The 22,147-nt window shown below is 41.8% G+C and overlaps 2 protein-coding genes across 2 annotated transcripts; both read left to right on the forward strand.

Annotated features, from left to right (window-relative positions):
* The first annotated feature begins 2,978 nt into the window (after window positions 1-2,978).
* Window positions 2,979-6,869, forward strand: igfbp6b (insulin-like growth factor binding protein 6b). The gene is made up of 4 exons (XM_060894819.1): window positions 2,979-3,501; window positions 4,230-4,264; window positions 4,606-4,725; window positions 5,517-6,869. Exons 1-4 carry the CDS (start codon window positions 3,177-3,179, stop codon window positions 5,631-5,633), a joined length of 597 nt encoding a protein of 198 aa, XP_060750802.1. The 5' UTR covers window positions 2,979-3,176; the 3' UTR covers window positions 5,634-6,869.
* A 1,516-nt stretch (window positions 6,870-8,385) lies between these two features.
* On the forward strand, window positions 8,386-19,888 carry pip4k2ca (phosphatidylinositol-5-phosphate 4-kinase, type II, gamma a). The gene is made up of 10 exons (XM_060894066.1): window positions 8,386-8,788; window positions 9,426-9,523; window positions 10,664-10,760; window positions 11,447-11,593; window positions 15,133-15,279; window positions 15,518-15,556; window positions 15,678-15,791; window positions 18,290-18,554; window positions 18,738-18,841; window positions 19,008-19,888. Exons 1-10 carry the CDS (start codon window positions 8,630-8,632, stop codon window positions 19,086-19,088), a joined length of 1,251 nt encoding a protein of 416 aa, XP_060750049.1. The 5' UTR covers window positions 8,386-8,629; the 3' UTR covers window positions 19,089-19,888.
* Window positions 19,889-22,147: the final 2,259 nt, after the last annotated feature.

Consider the following 22,147-nt stretch of genomic DNA (forward strand, 5'->3'; position numbering starts at 1 on the left):
TATAATTACAGCGTTTTGTATTTCCCACCCACAATCCCTACAATTCCCACCTACAATTCCCACCTACAATCATTTTTTTAATTCCCAGCTACAATCTATACAATTCCCAACCTACATTCACTTTTTAATTCCCACCTACAATCCTTACAATTCCCACCTACAATCACTTTTAAATTCACACCTACAATCATTTTTTAATTCCCACCTACAATCACTTTTAAATTCCCAACTACATTCACTTTTTAATTCCCACCTACAATCCCTACAATTCCCACCTACAATCCTTACAATTCCCACCTACAATCACTTTTTAATTCCCACCTAGAATCACTTTTTAATTCCAACCTACATTCACTTTTTAATTCCCACCTACAATCACTTTTTAATTCCCACCTACAATCCTTACAATTCCCACCTACAATCATTTTTTAATTCCCCACCTACAATCACTTTTAAATTCCCACCTAGAATCACCTTTTAATTCCAACCTACATTCACTTTTTAATTCCCACCTACAATCCCTACAATTCCCACCTACAATCCTTACAATTCCCACCTACAATCACTTTTTAATTCCCACCTAGAATCACTTTTTAATTCCAACCTACATTCACTTTTTAATTCCCACCTACAATCCCTACAATTCCCACCTACAATCACTTTTTAATTCCCACCTACAATCCTTACAATTCCCACCTACAATCACTTTTTAATTCCCACCTAGAATCACTTTTTAATTCCAACCTACATTCACTTTTTAATTCCCACCTACAATCCCTACAATTCCCACCTACAATCACTTTTTAATTCCCACCTACAATCCTTACAATTCCCACCTACAATCCTTACAATTCCCACCTACAATCACTTTTTAATTCCCACCTACAATCAATTTTTAATTCCAACCTACTTTCACTTTTTAATTCCCACCTACAATCCCTACAATTCCCACCTACAATCACTTTTTAATTCCCACCTACAATCCTTACAATTCCCACCTACAATCATTTTTTAATTCCCCACCTACAATCACTTTTAAATTCCAACCTACATTCACTTTTTAATTCCCACCTACAATCCCTACAATTCCCACCTACAATCACTTTTTAATTCCCACCTACAATCCCTACAATTCCCACCTACAATCCTTACAATTCCCACCTACAATCACTTTTTAATTCCCACCTACAATCAATTTTTAATTCCAACCTACTTTCACTTTTTAATTCCCACCTACAATCCCTACAATTCCCACCTCCCACAATCATTTTTAATTCCCACCTACAATCACTTTTTTAATTCCCACCTACAATTGCTTCAATTCCCACCTACAATCACTTTTTAATTCCCACCTACAATCCCTACAATTCCCACCTACAATCACTTTTTAATTCCCACCTAAAGACAGCCAGCCTTATCTTTTCAAAATACTGCTTGGACTCCCACCACATCCTTAATGTTTTTCTGTTTCATAGCCCAGTGTTCCTGAGACAGACTCTTTATGGAACTAGCAAGAGTTCAAAGAATCTGCAGGAGGCAACCTGTGTGGAAATGCTGTCCAGAATGCTAGGCAACTAAAGCACCAGAGTGTGAAGGGTCTAAGTGTGGATGGATGGCTAATGATGAATGATGTACACTTGTTGATTTATGAGAAAATGGTCTGGGAGGGATCTGCTGTCTCAATGGATGGAGGGGACGAACTTGTTCAGACAAACAATTCGGGGGGGGGGGGGACATATTGGTCTCTATTGGTTTGGTTTGCAATCCATTTGGAACATTTGCAATCCTGCTGGAACATATGGAAAATAAGCACTGGTTCTGCACTTAGCCTTATACGGAAATTGAACACTGCAGGTATCCGTTTGCATTTTAGCCAAAATCGATCACCCCTGCCGATATTGTGTTAACAACACCAGCTGTTTAACATCTGAGCAGAGTGGATGAACAAGAGATCTTCAATCTGGTTGCATTCCCAGTGTTCAAGGAAGAGGTATTCCTTTGAAACCCAGGGTTCAGCTGAGTCATTCCTGATACTCCTAATAAGCTCAAAGTTGAACAGGTTTGCATTTGAGAGCATTGCTATAATGACTTTTAAATCCTATTTCCAGATAAATCTCTATACAAGATCACCACATGAAGAAAAGAGGCATCCCTTTGGCTGAGAACCATCATACAGGAAAAAAATCCCACTTTGCAGCCTAGTCGTAATGGTATTTAGGTGAAAGGACACGGGCTTGGACATGAAATGTTGGCCGAATAAATGAACTGACGGCTTTATTTACATAACACTCTTCCAAGATGACTGCCAAAGTCACAATACTGTACACAATAAAACCCAGGTTAATATCACAGCCGTATTTTTTAGCACTGGAACAGAGTGTCTTGTGCCCTTTAAAGCACCTGCCCACAATTACAGTATCTATATAAAATGTAAAATGTATCCCTAGATACATCTATAATCGATCATGGTTTGGTATACGGACGTTGAGAAAAGTTTCTCCAAACTAACAGGTGCCAGAGTCTGATCAGAGAATGATTAAGCACCATAGAAATGATTGCATGATCAGAATATTCTGATGATACTGACTTTTATTTGTGCTGAAACACTTGACTAGGAATTAGAAGAAACTCTCAAAGAAGTGCAAGAGGCAGGAGAGGATCTGAATCCTTTGCCCTCTGTGTGTTACCATGGCAAACATCACCAGAACGCTATGACTTACATTTTCATGTACGGTGCATTGCACAGCTTTTGACATGTGCCACATTTGTATTTCAGGCAAACAAGTGCTTCCAGATGCGAGAATGGAGGAAGAAAAGCTGGAATGGAGCTTGATCATTTCTGAAAGGAAAAATAATCTCTTTCTCTAACCCCCTTTCTCTTTCTCCCTCCCTCCTTTCCTTGCTCTCTCTCTCTCTCTCTCACTCTCTCTCTCTCAGTCCCAGCCCCTGAAGGTGTCATAACCATGCGCTCTCTCCCTCTCTCTCTATCACCGCCTTTCAGATCTTTAAAAGCTGCTGCTCTGTGCGTTTCTCAGGATCGTGTCCTCTGGCACTCCGGCTGAACGGAGCACTGAGCAAGGAGAAAAGAGAAGCAGATCTCCTTCAGAAATAGCGTCGGACAAGGAACGCACATACGAACGGTCGAAGGAAGGATCGCAGAGTCCCACAGCTCAAAGATGCCTTTGCTCTTGAACTTGACAGCTGTTGTCCTGTTGCTCATTGCTCACTGTGGATCCTGGACTCTGGCCAGTCGCTTGGGTACCCATAAGACCTGCCCGTCCTGCAAAGACTCCCGAGCTTCTCGGGACCACATTGGGGCAGCCAACACAGCTGTGCTGGCTTTAGGGGAGCCGTGTGGGGTGTACACACTGAGCTGTGCCAAGGGCCTGCGCTGCATGCCTCCTCCACGTGACCTCAGCCCACTCCAGGCTCTGCTGCAGGGTCGAGGTGTATGCACCAAGCCGATCAGGACAAGTCCAACCGAAAAACCACACCCTCCAGGTAAGAGCTTGTTGCCTGAAGCATGACAGTCTCTGAGTCATGCTGTAGCGTTTGCATGCAGCATCATAATGAATGCTGTAATCTGCTTTAAGCACACTGGCATGTAGCAGCAGTGTGGGTTTCAGGCTCCACAAATGATTATTAGATGCTCACCTCAGTCACTATGCTGCAGTGACGGTCTCAGTGTCACAGGGATGACGGAAATGCTAGAGGACGAAAGGCATGCTGAGCCTGAGAAATGCCTGGAAGAGCTTTCAGTTTATGTGCAATGACAATAAATTCCTCTGGTGTGCCAAAGCAATTCAGGGACTTCAGTGACTAGCATATCACTTACTGTCAGTGTGCATGCGCTTTTGTGTGTGTGTGTGTGTGTGTGTGTGTGTGTGTAAACATATACGACCCTATATGTGTTAGATTGGGCATGTGTGGCTGAAATGAAATGGGTCAAACAGGAAAAAGAGAAATGAGAAATAGGCAAGGACCGTGTGTATAAATGCATGTGTGTGTGTGTGTGTGTGTGTACATGTCAGTGTCACCCACATTCTCATGGTGCTGATTCATACACCAGACGTCTCCATCTACTGTTCATTGACAGCTATTGCTTTAAACACAAACTAGGGGAAGGCAAAACTAAAACGATGTTCATTTTATTCTGTACATTTCTACAAACGATCCTTTATTTCAGCATCCATCAGGCATTTCAACACTATCTTCTATTGCATTCACAGGTCCACATCCTTCGCACAGTGATGAAATCGAAAAGGTTGGTCATTTCATTGCTTATTTTATATTGAAACAAGCCATGAAACTCTTGCTATTTAACACTAGAACAGAACATGAATCCTTAAGCTTGTTCCTGAGAGGCTTTACCTCCCAATGATCACAGCTTGACATCCAGAAGGAAGAGCATGAAGTCAGATCCAGAGAGCTCCCTGATACAGATCTGATCACCAAAACCTCAAAAGAACCCATAGTGTTGCGCTTCTTATCCAGGGTTCAGATCAGAGAGGCATGCACGAGCTGGAGCGTTCGAATCATTGTTGTTTTTTTTTTTCTCCCCCCAATCTCCCATCTTTTTCCACTGTACTTTCATTTCCTCCCCAGGCTCCGTGCCGGAAACTGCTCAACGCCGTGCTGCGTGGCCTCGAGCTCACCGTTTTCCAGTCTGATCGTGACATCTACATCCCCAACTGCGACACTCAAGGCTTCTACAGGAAAAAGCAGGTGTGTAATCAATCTTGTGTGAAGAGCTTGCAATCTGAATAGACAAAATAAAATAAAAGGTGCAAGAAGAACAAGAGCACCACTGGCACAAGCATGAACATAAACCTGTGACCATATGAATGGAGAAGCTGTGTAGCTGAATTCCAATACTAGAATTTAATAGAAATATAAAACCCAGTATATTCTAATGGTCATAATATACTGCTCAATTGACACAAACCGTAATAAATACACATAATATAGTTCATGTGTCAAGCTTTTACTACTGTATACCCTGTGTCCAGTGCTAGAATATATTTGAATATCATTTGGATTAAAGCCAAGAATATGTTGAAATAAATAATTTTAAGGAACTCTTTCGGTTTGAACACAGAAACATGTTTTAATTCTATTGAGTGTTGAGAACTTAAAATCAAGCAATAAAACATGATACAAACTCTAATATCCTACTCTAAGTAAGCTGTTCTAATTATAATGCTGTTATAATTGTACAGCGGTCTGCATAATGCTATGTATTTTATAATAAAGACTTGTATTTGAAATGGTATTTGAAATGAGTAGAAATTATATTTAGGGATATTTATGATACACAAAATTGGTTCAGACTGCTCGAAACTGTGAAATCTCATAACAGAGGAGCGTAACGGAGGTCACGTGACTGACTTATTACATTTATTGATGTAAACTTATTTAAGCATTAAGATCAATTCGATCTGTTTATAGTTAGATTTTATGCACTTCAAACTGCCTCAGAGAGTTTTAGTTCTCAGTGTGTACCTGTTGCTCTTCAGTGTCGGTCCTCTAAAGGCATGCAGCGAGGCCACTGCTGGTGCGTGGACGAATTAGGCATCGCCCTGCCGTCCTACGGTGACGACGACGACGGCGCTTTACCGTGCGATGGGAAGTAAGACAGGGTACGCTCCAATACATTTCTGAGCCAGGAGGAAGAAGAGGAAGAGGTGGAAGAGGAGAGGACGGGCGTAAGGGAGACGGGGAAAACGAGCCGCTCGTGATAGTTACTGCATAGCCAGGAGACACTGGGGAGAAAATTACTCAACACGGGAAACACACGCTCCACGATTCAAAACACTCCATCCGCCGCACCACCTGAAGGTTTACGCCTCTCTGCCATGCGCCTCTGTAGACCTGCAGCGTTGTAAAGCACAGAGCCAATGAGACACTCCATCGTTCGCTCCACCTGTGATTGAGCACAACAAAACTTCAAGTGTCTAGTAGTGTCCATTTTTCTGTGATAAGCAATCACTGCCTGTGTCTTGTGTATCTGTGATCGAGTAGGCTGTTTATTTATATAAAAGATTCAAGTTGGCGAGGGCACCATTTTTCTCTCCCGGCTCCCCTGCAGTCCCTTCTCCCTCTTCTCGAAAGATACACTGACTAAATTAATATGTAAAAGAAAAAAAAAGAAAAGAAAAAGAGAAAATTATGTCTTTGTATTTAATTTATTCCGGAGTATTATTGTATTTTTATTACTGAAGACATTATATTTCATGTAAACAAGACATCAACACTACCGTATGCGCACGATTTGGGCAAACATTCACTCCTTCTGTTGATCGTCTGAGCGTTAAAACACACGTCGTTTGTACATAAATACATTTTTTTTCTTTATGGTTGCCATGGGGTGATAGGTTCTTGAAAGCTGATGGCTATTACTCTATCTGAAAAGGCATATTTTTATATACTTCAATATAATATTTTATATATAGATTGATGCTTTATTTAAGGAACTACAACACCATGTATTTTTATATTGTCAACATTGTTGTTTTTTTGTTTTGTTTTTTTTTCATTGTCAAGTTTAATTTCATGCCGAAAGTGGGCTTTGGTGGCAAATTTTAGAAATAAAAGAAATAAAGAAATAACACGCCCTTCGGATACATTGTGCTAGACACGTTTTAGGACGATTTATGTATTATGATCATTTAGAATAAAAACAAAAAGCGGATGTCTATTTTCTCACTTCAAAATGTATAGAAGGGAAAAAGATTCAAATGAGAATGCACAAACATTCAGACTGATCTGTTGTATCGGTGGGTTGCCAGTGATCGCAGGAGGCCCTGAAAAGCCGTAAAACTTTACAACAAATAAAGAACAAATAGCTATATTACTATTATAACTGACAATGGGTTGTGTTTTATTCGAAAACATTCTGGAAATAAAACTCTGAATGTAGTTCAAGGTGCAAATATATTGTGTGCATCAGACGTCTGAATGAGATCAGACAATGATAGGTTATTCAATGGTAAATGTTGGGGGGGGGGGGGTGCTGTTATAGGGAAATAAACAAGGTTACTGTTAACAGTGAGGTTACGGGGGACAAGTATTTGGGGTCAACCGTCCAGTGTGATGGGAAGTGTGAAAAAGAGGTGAAGAGGTGAGTGCAGGTTGGTTGTTAGCAAGAAAAGGAAAGGTTTAGAAGACAGTAGTGAGAGCAGCTCTGCTGTGTGGGTTAGAGATTGTAGCAGTGAGGAAAAGACATGAGGCAGAGATGGAGGTAGTAGAGATGAGGATGTTGAGGTTCTCTTTAGGAGTGACGAGGATGGACAGGATTAGGAACGAGGACATCAGAGGGACAGCTCAGTTTGGCTGTTTTGAGGACAAAGTCAGAGAGGATAGATTGAGATGGTTTGGACATGTACAGAGGAGAGAGATGGTTATATTGGTAGAAGGATGTTGGAGATGGAGCTGCCAGGTAAGAGGACAAGAGGGAGGACAAAGAGGAGATATATGGATGTGTTAAAAGAGGACACAAAGTCGAACGGTGCAAAAGTAAAGGATGCTGAATGAAGATAGAGTTAGGTGGAAACAGATGATTCGCTGTGGCGACCGCTAACGGGAAAATCCGAAAGCAGAAGAAGAAGAGTTACTGTTAGCTCTGGTTGATTATTATCTTCTAACAGCATATGCTGAATTGTTTTATTTCTCTTATTCCACAGCATTGTGCCCAAACTAAGTATGGTGTCATCATTTAACATTAACATTAAAAAATTCTTTGCAATTTGTTCCTTTAGCTGTATAACATTCCATCACCAGTTTAAGGCTTTCCTGTGTAGAAGAAAACAGTTACAGATTTACCTGTAACTGAAGATTTGTTCCATAAATTTGTTCCATGTGTAGTGTTCTAAATGGGCGTGTCTTAAATGGGTGTGTCCTAAATGGGCGTGTCCTAAAACTGAAGATGTTTTTTAAATGAACCCCACTATGTACCCAAAACACCACAGGCCTAGAGTTCTGTATCCTCAGCTCGAAATGTTACCAGGAGTGAGTATTCTTATTAATCTTAAGTGATATTTTCTAAAACTTCCAGCCTAATAAGCACACGCCCATTTAGGACACGCCCATTTAGGACACTAAATGGACAGGGCAAGCTATAAAGAATCATAGTCATGAACGTGGCCTTTCTTTGCACTTTATTCAGGTTTAAATTCGTGTGGAAACCTGATCACACCTTTCTGTACACCGTGCATAAAGCGTGAACACTCCAAACTTGCCAAATCACGTGTTTATGGAGCTCGCTTCACGCGTTTGTGGTGCGCGCGCATACATACAATTATGTATGTCATAATACAAGCCGGATCAGATCACGTGGTCTGACTCCGGCACCACCGATTGGCTCGCAGAGCTGTCCGTCAAGAAAGCGAGGCGATGACGCCCCCAGGTGAGCCGCCGCAGAAGTTCGCAAGTCGCAGTGGATTTTTTTCTCGCTCGCCTGTCAGGAATGGGGCGGGGCTCCTTCAGTGATTTGTGTGCTAAAGCAGTGAGATTGTGCACAAAGGAAAACCCGGAGAAGTAAAAATATCCGTGAATACGTTTTAAGTGTGTTGTGGACTTTGAGTGACAGCTGAAGCCCAGAGCAGGAAGTGAGGGGAGGTGAAGCGGCGTGATGGCGGCTATCGGTAACCCCGGCAGCGCCTCCGGCCCTGTCCTCATGCTAGCTGCTAAAACCAAGACCAAAAAGAAAAACTTCGTCCAACAGAAAGTGAAGGTTTTACGAGCCAGCGACCCGGTCCTCAACGTGTTTATGTGGGGAGTAAATCATTCGGTAGGTCCTTCATCTGCTTTGTAAACTTACCGAGGCGCCTCCCTGGTTTTTTTTTTTTTTCTTATCAGTTAGCTAGCATTGCTAACATTTATTTCCCTACCCGTTTTCCGACACATTCCGTTTCCTGCGCTATGATTGTTTACTTCTTTATGCACGCTGTCCAATCACGTAACGTGTTCGGGATATTCGACCAATCCTGCTTCAGAAGGCGGGATTTGTTGGAATACGGGTATGAAAGTGAACCGTAACAAATTTTGCCCCCCCTCTCTCTCTAGAATGCGGAAACGGTATTTACATACATGTGGTATTTACCAGCTACGTGTATGCAAAGTGTAACGCGACGCATATATTCACAGTTGATAAGCTGAATCGCAGTATAAAGAGTTGACATTTATGCTTTAGACGGTTGATTAAAAACCAGAGAATAAACCAGAAGTAAACACGTTTCCTCTTTATGTTAAACACAGCAATATTATCACCACGACTCGTGTTTACAGATGGATCGAAGCTCTTAGTGCATTTAATCCACATATCTTTAATACCTTCATGCCTTCTAGTCTTGACTATTTCCTATAAAATGTCATCACCGTTTCTTCTTTTCCTGTTTTTTTTTTTTCTTCTCCTTTTTATTCTTCAGATAAATGACCTAAACCAGGTTCCAGTCCCAGTGATGCTTCTCCCTGATGACTTTAAAGCCAACACCAAAATCAAAGTCCAGAACCATCTTTTCAACAAGTAATTTCACCACACTTTCATCACGATTTCATCTTTACGGTTAGACTTAAAGGGAACTTGAGGTAGATTCTTAACTCAATCGATTCCATATGTTGACACTTTTCCTTCTGAAACAGGATGTGCTTAACTGAGGAAAATGACGTTCACAGTAAAAATGACACAACCAACTTGTTGGAAAAGCGACTAGTGTTCAGGGAGACAGACACGCAGCCTAAAATGCACTGACAAAAGCAGGTCAATTTCCAGTGAGCTACCGCTGTAGAGCAAGACCCTTGCATGTGTGTAGCCTTGTGGTTAAGGTGTTGGGCTACCAATCGGAAGGTTGTGAGTTCGATCCCAGGTCCACCAAGCTGCCACTGTTGGGCCCCTGAGCAAGGCGCTTAACCCTCAATTGCTCAGCTGTGTAAGAAATGTAAGTCGGTCTGGATAAAAGTGTCTGCCAAACGATGTAAATCATATATATCGAGCCTGTTTGTAGTGAAATGTTTCTTGATGTGCTGTTGCAAGTCAGAGCACAATTAGGGCAGTGATGGCTCAAGTGTTTCAGGCTATGGGTTGTTGATTTTAACCCTCTTTACTCCAGGGCCACTGTATCATGCGTTCTGACCCCAACCTCCTCTGTGCCCCAATTTCATTCATACGTTTCTTAGATGCAATCAAACGTACTTAAAACTCGAGGAGGGAAACCTACCAGAATGAACTCAGAATTTTGATTACGCAGATGATTTGTACTGCAGTTCTGTTAGTCACGGCCTGACATTATAAAGATGATTATTAAATTATCGTGACAGTCAAACATGAAACATGCTTTGCGCATCCAAGGAAGGAAAGCACTCTGGAAAGCATCTACATCAAAAGTCTCAGCTAGGAAATTTCCAGGGTCCATGTACAGTGGATTGAAGTCTGCAGAATCTTGGAATATGCTAGGTTTATATGTTTGGGTCAAATTTGTTGTCACAAACAATTTCCGTTATTCTGAGACCAAACTTATTTTTTGTGTGTAAAATGTCTCAGTATGTCTGATGGGTGCTAATAATTCTGGAGGGCACTGTAGGTCATTGGTGTTGCTCTTGAAACCTTAAAGTAAAACATAAATCTGCTGATGTCTTTCGTGACCGTTTTTTTTTTTCTTCAATACAGAGAGAACCTCCCGGGGCATTTCAAATTTAAGGAGTACTGCCCACAAGTGTTCAGGAACCTTCGAGAGCGATTCGGAATCGAGGATCTGGACTTCCAGGTATGGAATATTTCACCACACGATCGCATTCACGTTTAAATCTTACCTCGGGAAGATGGAAGAAAACTCATTTTTGTGTTTAAGAATTTCTCCGTACGTCCGAGGAAGGGTGCCAATAATTCTGGAGGGCTCTGCGGATTGCATCGTTAATCCTGAACTCGATCGATTCCGATCACATCAAAATTCCACTAGCTACAAGTTCACAAAATCACGTCTCGTACGCGAATCCTTTACAGCACGACGTCGACTTCCTCCGAGCTGTTTGAGGAACAAATGCTTCGTTAGTTTTCATGGCGCATTAACAGGTTTCGTCTACTGTTAAATAAATACCATTTAACAAACGAAATGCAAACAGAGTTTCAGAGTAAGATCCTTCCTGTGAACTAGCTGACAGCGCTTGCAGGAAGACACGGGCGGGTTGTTTATTTATTTAAATTGATTGTTTATTTTTGGACTATTCAATAATACAGCCAGAAGATTTAAGAAGGTAAGGGCACAATTTATCTCTGTGAATTTTATCCAGGTTAACTCACAAGCTTATGAGCCAAAGCTAACTAACAAAAGCTGGTGACTATTCAGTAGCCTTGCCATTATTAATGTTTTTGGATTACGTTTCCCCAAATAGAATTTCTTTGGATCTCTCTGGAGCTGAATTGGTGTGTGTGTGTGTGTGTGTGATTCCTCAGGCTTCTCTGACCCGTAGTCCCCCGGTGAAGGGTGAGGGGCAGGGCGAGGGTCTTCTCTTCACCTCATACGACCGCACTCTGGTGGTGAAGCAGATCTCCAGCGAGGATGTAGCCGACATGCACAGCATCCTGTCCGAATATCACCAGGTACTTTCACCAACTTACTGCAAGACCTGCACTTAACCGTAGATCCACATCTCATTTCAACGTCTCGTACAGGTTACAGACATGAAAGAGGAAAGGAATAGCTGCCTTTTGAGTGAGGTATTGTTTTACTAGCTTCCTGAGGAAGTGTTTAAAATAACGACCAAACATTTCTCACTGAAAGTTTACCACATGGCTTCCGTCTGCATTCAGATATTAAGATGGAAGGTTTGACAGTGAAACAGCTCAAACGGGTCCTGAAAATTCATGCATCTGAATTCACCGTCTAATTTTATCCTCTTTTCTGGCCTCCAGTAAGAGAAAATAGGGCACCGGCACATGATACCTTACAGTCTTGTACGCTCCCATATCACTTCTTCGATATAGCTAAAGTCAATTAGTTTCCCAGTCCTGACTCTTTTCCCTCGGCTCAACTCTTCTGTGATGGTGCAGAAGTGAAGCAGATTGATGCACACTTTTATTTTCTAGCAGAAGAAACGTTTTATCGCCTCGTAGACTTCACCTTCATTTCGGGTCCTAATACACGTTGGCAGCAGCTCCAGGTGTAACGTGAACGACATATTCTAATGCGTCTGTTGTCGTTTCTATAGTAACAGCTTCTGCATAAACTAAGACTAATGATAAATGGGTTAACAAGTGTGTTGTTTACAAAGAAAAACCTGTAATCGTTAACGTGATGACGTTTTATTGAACACCCGTTAAAGGAGTCTCCGTTTATAAACGCTTTGTAACAGTGAAATATTCTCAGAGAGAGAGAGGTAGATGGAGTAGAGAGAGAGAGAGAGGTAGATGGAGTAGAGAGAGAGAGAGAGGTAGATGGAGTAGAGAGAGAGGTAGATGGAGTAGAGAGAGAGAGAGAGGTAGATGGAGTAGAGAGAGAGAGAGGTAGATGGAGTAGAGAGAGAGAGAGGTAGATGGAGTAGAGAGAGAGAGAGGTAGATGGAGTAGAGAGAGAGAGAGGTAGATGGAGTAGAGAGAGAGAGAGGTAGATGGAGTAGAGAGAGAGAGAGAGAGAGAGGTAGATGGAGTAGAGAGAGAGAGAGAGGTAGATGGAGTAGAGAGAGAGAGAGGTAGATGGAGTAGAGAGAGAGAGAGGTAGATGGAGTAGAGAGAGAGAGAGGTAGATGGAGTAGAGAGAGAGAGAGGTAGATGGAGTAGAGAGAGAGAGAGGTAGATGGAGTAGAGAGAGAGAGAGGTAGATGGAGTAGAGAGAGAGAGAGGTAGATGGAGTAGAGAGAGAGAGAGGTAGATGGAGTAGAGAGAGAGAGAGGTAGATGGAGTAGAGAGAGAGAGAGAGGTAGATGGAGTAGAGAGAGAGAGAGAGAGAGAGAGAGAGATGGAGTAGAGAGAGAGAGAGAGAGAGAGAGAGAGAGAGAGAGGTAGATGGAGTAGAGAGAGAGAGAGAGATGGAGTAGAGAGAGAGAGAGAGAGAGAGAGAGAGAGGTAGATGGAGTAGAGAGAGAGAGAGGTAGATGGAGTAGAGAGAGAGAGAGGTAGATGGAGTAGAGAGAGAGAGAGGTAGATGGAGTAGAGAGAGAGAGAGGTAGATGGAGTAGAGAGAGAGAGAGGTAGATGGAGTAGAGAGAGAGAGAGAGGTAGATGGAGTAGAGAGAGAGAGAGAGAGAGAGAGGTAGATGGAGTAGAGAGAGAGAGAGGTAGATGGAGTAGAGAGAGAGAGAGGTAGATGGAGTAGAGAGAGAGAGAGGTAGATGGAGTAGAGAGAGAGAGAGGTAGATGGAGTAGAGAGAGAGAGAGGTAGATGGAGTAGAGAGAGAGAGAGGTAGATGGAGTAGAGAGAGAGAGAGGTAGATGGAGTAGAGAGAGAGAGAGGTAGATGGAGTAGAGAGAGAGAGAGGTAGATGGAGTAGAGAGAGAGAGAGAGAGAGGTAGATGGAGTAGAGAGAGAGAGAGGTAGATGGAGTAGAGAGAGAGAGAGAGGTAGATGGAGTAGAGAGAGAGAGAGGTAGATGGAGTAGAGAGAGAGAGAGAGGTAGATGGAGTAGAGAGAGAGAGAGAGAGAGGTAGATGGAGTAGAGAGAGAGAGAGAGGTAGATGGAGTAGAGAGAGAGAGAGGTAGATGGAGTAGAGAGAGAGAGAGGTAGATGGAGTAGAGAGAGAGAGAGAGGTAGATGGAGTAGAGAGAGAGAGAGAGAGAGAGAGAGGTAGATGGAGTAGAGAGAGAGAGAGGTAGATGGAGTAGAGAGAGAGAGAGAGGTAGATGGAGTAGAGAGAGAGAGAGAGGTAGATGGAGTAGAGAGAGAGAGAGAGGTAGATGGAGTAGAGAGAGAGAGAGAGGTAGATGGAGTAGAGAGAGAGAGAGGTAGATGGAGTAGAGAGAGAGAGAGAGGTAGATGGAGTAGAGAGAGAGAGAGAGAGAGAGGTAGATGGAGTAGAGAGAGAGAGAGAGGTAGATGGAGTAGAGAGAGAGAGAGAGGTAGATGGAGTAGAGAGAGAGAGGTAGATGGAGTAGAGAGAGAGAGAGGTAGATGGAGTAGAGAGAGAGAGAGAGAGAGAGAGGTAGATGGAGTAGAGAGAGAGAGAGAGAGAGAGGTAGATGGAGTAGAGAGAGAGAGAGAGAGAGAGGTAGATGGAGTAGAGAGAGAGAGAGAGAGAGAGAGAGAGAGAGGTAGATGGAGTAGAGAGAGAGAGAGAGAGAGGTAGATGGAGTAGAGAGAGAGAGAGAGGTAGATGGAGTAGAGAGAGAGAGAGAGAGGTAGATGGAGTATAGAGAGAGAGAGGTAGATGGAGTATAGAGAGAGAGAGAGGTAGATGGAGTATAGAGAGAGAGAGGTAGATGGAGTAGAGAGAGAGAGGTAGATGACTATAATGTCATTCCTCCTGTCTTATTGTTACTATGGTAACAACTTACACAGGGACTTTGACATTTGACGGGAGTTCAAAACTGAGAGCAGGTGAAGAGGGAGCGAACTTTTATAACAGAGAGAACTGGATCTTTCATGTAAAAAGTAAAGCGATTAGATAGAGAGAACATGTCGTCACTTCAGGACCTGCAGCTGAGATAACGTTGCCCCACCTCAATGTTGGTTGTTTTCTCATATCAAAGTCTACTGCTATGTCTATAACTATATCTATAACTATGTCTCTAACTATGTCTATAACTATGTCTATAACTATGTCTATAACTATGTCTATAACTATGTCTATAACTATGTCTATAACTATATCTATAACTATGTCTATAACTATGTCTATAACTATGTCTATAACTATGTCTATAACTATATCTATAACTATGTCTATAACTATGTCTATAACTATATCTATAACTATGTCTATAACTATGTCTATAACTATGTCTATAACTATGTCTATAACTATATCTATAACTATGTCTATAACTATATCTATAACTATGTCTATAACTATGTCTATAACTATGTCTATAACTATGTCTATAACTATGTCTATAACTATGTCTATAACTATGTCTATAACTATGTCTATAACTATATCTCTAATCTATACACCATGTGTTTTCTGGTTTCTCTGCTTTCCTGCAGCACATAGTGAAGTGTCACGGCAGCACGCTCCTCCCTCAGTTCCTCAGCATGTACCGCGTGAGCGTAGAGAGCGAGGACACCTACCTCATCGTCATGAGGAACATGTTCAGCCACCGGCTCCTCGTGCACAGGAAATATGACCTTAAGGTGAGGCTCGAGATCTTGACTTGTTCAGGGTTATTTAATCTACTACTTTTTTATATTTGTGTTCCACGTTTTTTTTTTTTCCTTAATTCCAACGAGATTTCGAGCTGTGCTGAAAATAATACGCCACAAGAGGGCGTTCTGCGTTCCGTACAACCAAACAGACACGTCAGAGTTTTGGTATTATTTTATAACGAGTCGTGTCTTTGCTACGTGTGAAGAATGTGTTCATGTAATGCAGGGTTCTTTGGTGTCTCGAGAGGCCAGCGATAAAGAGAAGGTACGACAGATAAGTTTCGTCCGCCCGCACTCCAAAAAAAAACATTTTCTTCATAAGACTTTGATGGACGACATCAACATGACGGCGTCTATCTTTTTTTTTGTCTCTGCGGTAACGGCAGGTGAAAGAGTTACCCACCTTCAAAGATGTGGATTTCAGGAACAACATGCAGAAGGTGTACGTGACCGACGAGCAGAAAGAGAAGATCCTGGAGAAGCTCAACAGAGATGTTGAGGTGGGAGAATTAGATTTTTTTTAACCATCGACAGAAGTGTAGCACGACAGAAATGATTTTTGTTTTATTTAGCAGCAGCAGTTTAACATACAAATGTCACACTTTTATTTTTTGCCTAAAGCTTGGAAGGTGGGGGGAATTGTTTTTTTTTTAGAGCTAACCTAAAACTATTCTATATCTAAATCTAATAAAATAATAGATCGATGGATGGTCAGACAAATGAATGGATAGATGGTCTGACAGATAGATGTGAGGATAGAAGGATGGAAGGATGGATGATCATACGGACAGATGGATGGATGGATTTATGGTTGAAGGGTTGGATGATCAGACGGACGGATGGATGGGTGGATGGTCAGACAGATGGGTGGATGGTCAGACAGATGGGTGGATGGTCAGACAGATGGATGTGAGGATAGAAGGATCGATGGATGGATGGATGATCAGACAGATGGGTGGATGATCAGACAAATAGATGTGAGGATAGAAGGATCGATGGATGATCATACGGATGGATGGATGGATGGATTTATGGTTGAAGGGTTGGATGATCAGACGGACGGATGGATGGGTGGATGGTCAGACAGATGGGTGGATGGTCAGACAGATGGATGTGAGGATAGAAGGATCGATGGATGGATGGATGATCAGACAGATGGGTGGATGATCAGACAAATAGATGTGAGGATAGAAGGATCGATGGATGATCATACGGATGGATGGATGGTTGAAGAGATGAGTGATCAGACAGATGGGTGAATGATCAGACAGATGGGTGGATGATCAGACAAATGGATGTGAGGATAGAAGGATCGATGGATGATCATACGGATGGATGGATGGTTGAAGGGATGAGTGATCAGACAGATGGGTGAATGATCAGACAGATGGGTGGATGATCAGACAAATGGATGTGAGGATAGAAGGATCGATGGATGATCATGCAGATGGATGGATGGTTGAAGGGATGAGTGATCAGACAGATGGATAGATGATCAGACGGATGGATGGATGGACGGTTGAAGGGATGGGTGATCTGACAGACGGATGGATGGTTGGATGATCAGACGGATGGATGATCAGACATAGATGGATGGCTGGATGGAATGTCGAACAGATAGATGGGTAGACGGACGGATGATCAGACAAATATATAGATAGAATAGATAGATTTTATATTTATATTAGATTTGAATTTATATCTGTGAAGCCTGGCAATAAAGCTCTTTCTGATTCTGCTTCTGATTCTGAAATACATTCACTTCCTTTAACAAAGTTAACTGTCTCTCTTTAGTCAACTGGAAAATGCAGTTGTAACAAAATGCTTCATTTTTAGCATTATAGGCTATTATAGGCTTTTTATTTTGTTTTTGTTTTTTGTTAAAAAAAAAAAAAAGCCTATTTCTGAAATAAATGTGTGTGGATGGATGTGTGGTTTGATGTATGGAATGGGGAGATGTTTCGAATTTATTGTTTATTCAAACCCAGAGGTGATGTTTGGGGCAGAATTTAAATAACAATGCATAAATACTATGGAACGTTGAATGGTGCCATTTGTTCTGGCACCACAACAAAGTGGGTGTGAGCTCGTGAGAACCGACTTTTTCCCTCGTGCCACTTCTCATGTTTACTTCAAGCTCTTGGTTAGTCTTTGTATCAGCAAATCCTGTAACAATGAGGAGGCTGAATATTTTTGTATAGCCTCTGTCCTTATAGAGCGACCAATATCAAGTCAGGAGTCTGAAGTTCAAATGAAAGTGAAGCCAAATGCCAAGAGCAAGATTTTTTTAATTCGTTCATTGCACCACTGATGAGACTGTTTTCTAGAAGAAGGAAAGCACTTCTTGTCAAACTGTGGATTGAGACCAAGAAATGATTTAGCGAGACTGATGTACAACAGGTGGGGCACGGTGGCGTAGTGGTTAACACGTTCGCCTCACACCTCCAGGCTCGGGGTTCGATTCCCGCCTCCACCTTGTGTGTGTGGAGTTTGCATGTTCTCCCCGTGCCTCGGGGGTTTCCTCCGGGTGCTCCGGTTTCCTCCCCCGGTCCAAAGACATGCATGGTAGGTTGATTGGCATCTCTGGAAAATTGTCCGTAGTGTGTGATTGCGTGAGTGAATGAGTGTGTGTGTGTGCCCTGCGATGGGTTGGCACTCCGCCCAGGGTGTATCCTGCCTTGATGCCCGATGACGCCTGAGATAGGCACAGGCTCCCCGTGACCCGAGGTAGTTCGGATAAGCGGTAGAAGATGAATGAATGAATGAATGAATGATGTACAACAGCTGGTTTGTCAGAAACAAATCCAGATTAAAGCCAAACGCTTCTGTCTTCCTGCCCTGTGCTCAGCCTAGGCAGTGGAGTGCATGTGCTTTGAGGGCGTGGCTTTAGACGTCCCATTAAAAGGAGGTGCTTTGGGTTTCTCTCTACTTCCTTTAGGTTTCTGAAATCCGTTAAAAGTTGGCTGTGATTATTTATAATCATATCTGTATTTTGTAGTTCTTGGTGAAGCTAAAGATAATGGACTACAGCCTGCTGCTGGGGATCCACGACGTGGTGCGGGCCGAGCGCGAGGAAGAGGAAGCAGAGGAGCCGAGCTGCGAGGACGAAGGCGAGACGGAGAACGGCGTCAACCCCGCGCCGCACGTCGGCTCCTACGGCACGTCACCCGAGGGGATCGCCGGCTACATGAACTCTTTTAAGCCCATGGGCCCTGGCGAGTTCGACCCTTACTTGGATGTTTACGCCGTCAAAAGCGCCCCAGGTTAGTTCCTTGGAAAGATGAGAGGAAGCAGTAGCTGATTTCTTGGGAAGAGTTGACGCATCATTTAGGAAGTGTGTTTTCCCGTCGCCGCTTTGGCAAGAACACAAGGTCAAGTGGATAACAGAGAAAGTGCTGATTATATGTTGACCCTCATGACTCTGATCTCACTGTGTCGGTTTCCAGGCGCACCACAGAAGGAGGTGTACTTCATGGGTCTCATAGACGTGTTGACGCAGTACGACACCAAGAAGAAAGCCGCACATGCAGCTAAGACTGTTAAACACGGGGTGAGAAATAACACGTGAATCGTACATTCATCTTCTCATCGTACTGACATTTATTATTATTATTATTATTATTATTATTATTATTATTTTTTTACATTTATACATTTACATTTTAAATATAGATTTGAATACAATTCCTTTTTTTTTTTTTTTTTTTTTTTTCCAGGCTGGTGCGGAAATATCCACCGTTCATCCAGAACAATACGCCAAACGATTCCGCGACTTCATCTCCACTATTTTCGCGTAGTGCTTCTTTCCCAGTCTTGATCTCGACTGTCTTCCCATGTTGTTCAGTTCGGGGTATCTCTCATCTGTTTTGTATATATTTTACAAAAAAAGAAAAAAAACAAACAAACAAACAAAAAATAAACCCTCACACGAGCACACACTCGCTACGTAGGCAAGAAAGAACGAGCGTAAACATTCTGATTAATGTTAACAAAATCACCTACATATTTATTTGGGAATAATCCCAGACGAGACTGAAATCACCTTCTTTAACATACCTTTCACTAACATATCTACACTCCTGAGTATACTCCTGTCTAAGAAATGTGAACCTGTAGCAATACCACCACACTAAACCATCATTCCACGTGAGCAAGCTCTGTTTCTCTCTCTCTCTCTCTCTCTCTCTCTCTCTCTCTCTCTCTCTCTCTCTCTCCCTGTCTTACAGTACGGAGCGAAGAAAGCCGCCTTGTTGTTCTCGGCGTAACGCGACCCGCTGTTACTCACCGCCTTTAACAGCTTTGCTTTCTTTTTTTGTTAATAACTAATTTGTTGGCATTTGTACCTAATGTCTAGAGAGAAGAAAAAAAAAAGCAATATTTTGAATGTTGAATATTTGTACAAATTCCTAGAGTATATAGTTCCGAATGTTTTTTCTAGACATTTTATGCCGTTTAGATGAAAAGGATGGAAAAAAAAAAAACAAAACAAATCAGCCGCTTAGGAAACAGCACTAGGATCGCATGCCTTGTTGTTTCATTTTATTTATATTGAAATTCAGTGTTTGGACCAAATATATTTTTTGAGGATTTTCAGAAACAGCTTGAGTTTGTTTTTTTTTTTTGTTGTTTTTTTTTGCTTTTTTTTTGTTTTGTTTTTTTTGCTTTTTTTTTATTTTTTTATTTTAAGAAATAACATTATTTCACACTTCACTTCTATTATCGTGTGACTTTTTGCCTCGTTCCATTTACACGCTAGAAAAATAGCAGTCATGCAATTAAAGCACACAAAAACAAGAAATGCAACGTTTTCTTTAACGTAATCGGTTTCGGTGTCACCTGATAATGAGCGAGAGATGAATTTATTAGCTTCAGAAGAGTGTAAATAGCAGAGGGTCAGGGACAGGATCTGCTTGGCCTCTTCCAGAAGCCTCGAATTGTGCTGACCGAATATTTCCTGTTGCTCTAACAAAAAAAACAAAAAACCCACACACACACACACACACACACGCGACATGATCATCTTTAACAATGGATGAAAAAATGCAGGAAGAGTCGAGGGGGAGGACCGCAATGCATTGCTGAAAATGCTGACGAGTCGCTGCTCGAGGCTGGAACTGTGTAGAACACATAACGGAGTCAAGTCAAAGAGAGTAAATATGGAAATGGTGGGAAGATGTAAGGCTCACTGAGAGACAGCAGGCCGAAGCACTTTCACGGGGTGGCAAGGCAGTCGAAGGCAATCCTGTCAAGTAAGGAGTAAAACACTGCTCTAAGAAAATAATCAAGACTGGATGGTGCACCGTGGCCTGACAAGACGCAGAGTTATTACTATCGAGCTTATTTTCCTAAAACACCTAGAACCACAATGTTTCACTTCTCTTTTAAAACAGCAATTTGCCAAAGATTCTGTTTGTATTTACAATCGAACGACTCACCGAGTAATGTCCATGAGAACGGATCATTCCTGTTCTTACTCGTTTATAACTTCTCCCCATATTCAGTCTCTTACAAACTGCCTTGTGTTACTAAGAAACAACCCTCCATTCTGACGACGGTAAAACTTACTGACCGTTACAAAATGCTGACACCGGAGACGCTTTGCATCATTGTAAACAAATAAACAAATAAATAAATGTCATCTTACAGAATCCTTCACCATATTTCCAATTATATAATTTTCTTTGTTCAGTAAAAACTTGATCATTACACATAGATTTTTGGAGCTTCTGCCATACAAGTTGTTACCATAGAAACATCGTATGCGAACGTGCACGTTAATATCTCACCATGACCAATCAGATTTGAGGATTCTTTAGAGAACACTTTATATAATACTGTATTATTCGGATTAAAGGCCTTCCTCGAGGTCATGAGAACCCTTAACGTCACTGGCCTTAGAAGGTTGCTGGAAAAAACCTAAAGCGCCTTCCTCATTCATGGATGCTGCACACATTTGCCCTTCCACGCTGGTATTTCCCTCTATTGTCTGACTATTATGGTTTTCCATAGTTCTTGTATTCAGGAAATCTGAAACTGAAAAGGAAAAGTAATAAATCCAGGTTGCACAAACATAGTTGTCTTTCTAACAGGCTGTATTCAAACTCCTAAAAACATGGTTGTTGGATGCCAGACAGGCTGCACGGGACGGCAGCCTGGAGAACAGACGGACCGGCTCGAGATGACCGGATGGTAACAAATATATTAAGGGGAAAGAAGTATTTGATATTAAATACGTTCTACTCTATAAGTACATCTAATACCATCTAATACATGTTTACACATAACATCTTTGACTTGTAAAGCTTGTGTTCATAAGCATTAAAAATAACTAGAAATGGAAATATCTAGATGCTTATAAAGGTTACAAAGGTTATAAATAGAAAGGTTACAAATAGAAAGGTTACAAAGGTTATAAATGCTTATAAAGGATGCTTAATAAAGGTTACATGCATGATCACAAGAACACCACAGACGGTGAAATACAGGCACTTAAACGTCAAAGGAAACATGAATGGTGCAAAGTATCTGGTTATACTGTATATTAGAGGAACATTTCATCTCATCAGCCTGGTGAGTCTGGGGTGAAGACAACCAACCCAAATTACCTCAAGAAGGTCTTACATAAGCTGGACAATCTTCTGACTTGAATCCCATTAAACATCTATTAAAGATCTTGAAGATATCTTCGAACGGAAAATGATTTGTCAAGAGTAGGAATGGGGAACGGTCCAGAACCACAATTCCGTTCAAACGGTTCATGTCGTCTTTCTTTGTGTATGCCTAAATGAATACAATGCTATTTAATTCATATTTCTTTTTATTAGCTGTGTAAATTTGAAGTGGATATACACTGCAC

Source organism: Tachysurus vachellii, chromosome 19 (assembly GCF_030014155.1).
Source record: "Tachysurus vachellii isolate PV-2020 chromosome 19, HZAU_Pvac_v1, whole genome shotgun sequence".
NCBI lineage: Eukaryota > Metazoa > Chordata > Actinopteri > Siluriformes > Bagridae > Tachysurus > Tachysurus vachellii.

Bases quoted from the DNA above. Each gene is read 5' to 3' on its own strand.
- igfbp6b (XM_060894819.1), top strand. From the start codon at position 3,177: ATGCCTTTGCTCTTGAACTTGACAGCTGTTGTCCTGTTGCTCATTGCT. The intron at 4,265-4,605 runs GTTGGTCATTTC...TTTCCTCCCCAG, and splicing joins ACAGTGATGAAATCGAAAAG to GCTCCGTGCCGGAAACTGCT. The intron at 4,726-5,516 runs GTGTGTAATCAA...GTTGCTCTTCAG, and splicing joins GCTTCTACAGGAAAAAGCAG to TGTCGGTCCTCTAAAGGCAT.
- pip4k2ca (XM_060894066.1), top strand. From the start codon at position 8,630: ATGGCGGCTATCGGTAACCCCGGCAGCGCCTCCGGCCCTGTCCTCATG. The intron at 8,789-9,425 runs GTAGGTCCTTCA...TTTATTCTTCAG, and splicing joins TGTGGGGAGTAAATCATTCG to ATAAATGACCTAAACCAGGT. The intron at 18,842-19,007 runs GTGAGAAATAAC...TTTTTTTTCCAG, and splicing joins CTAAGACTGTTAAACACGGG to GCTGGTGCGGAAATATCCAC.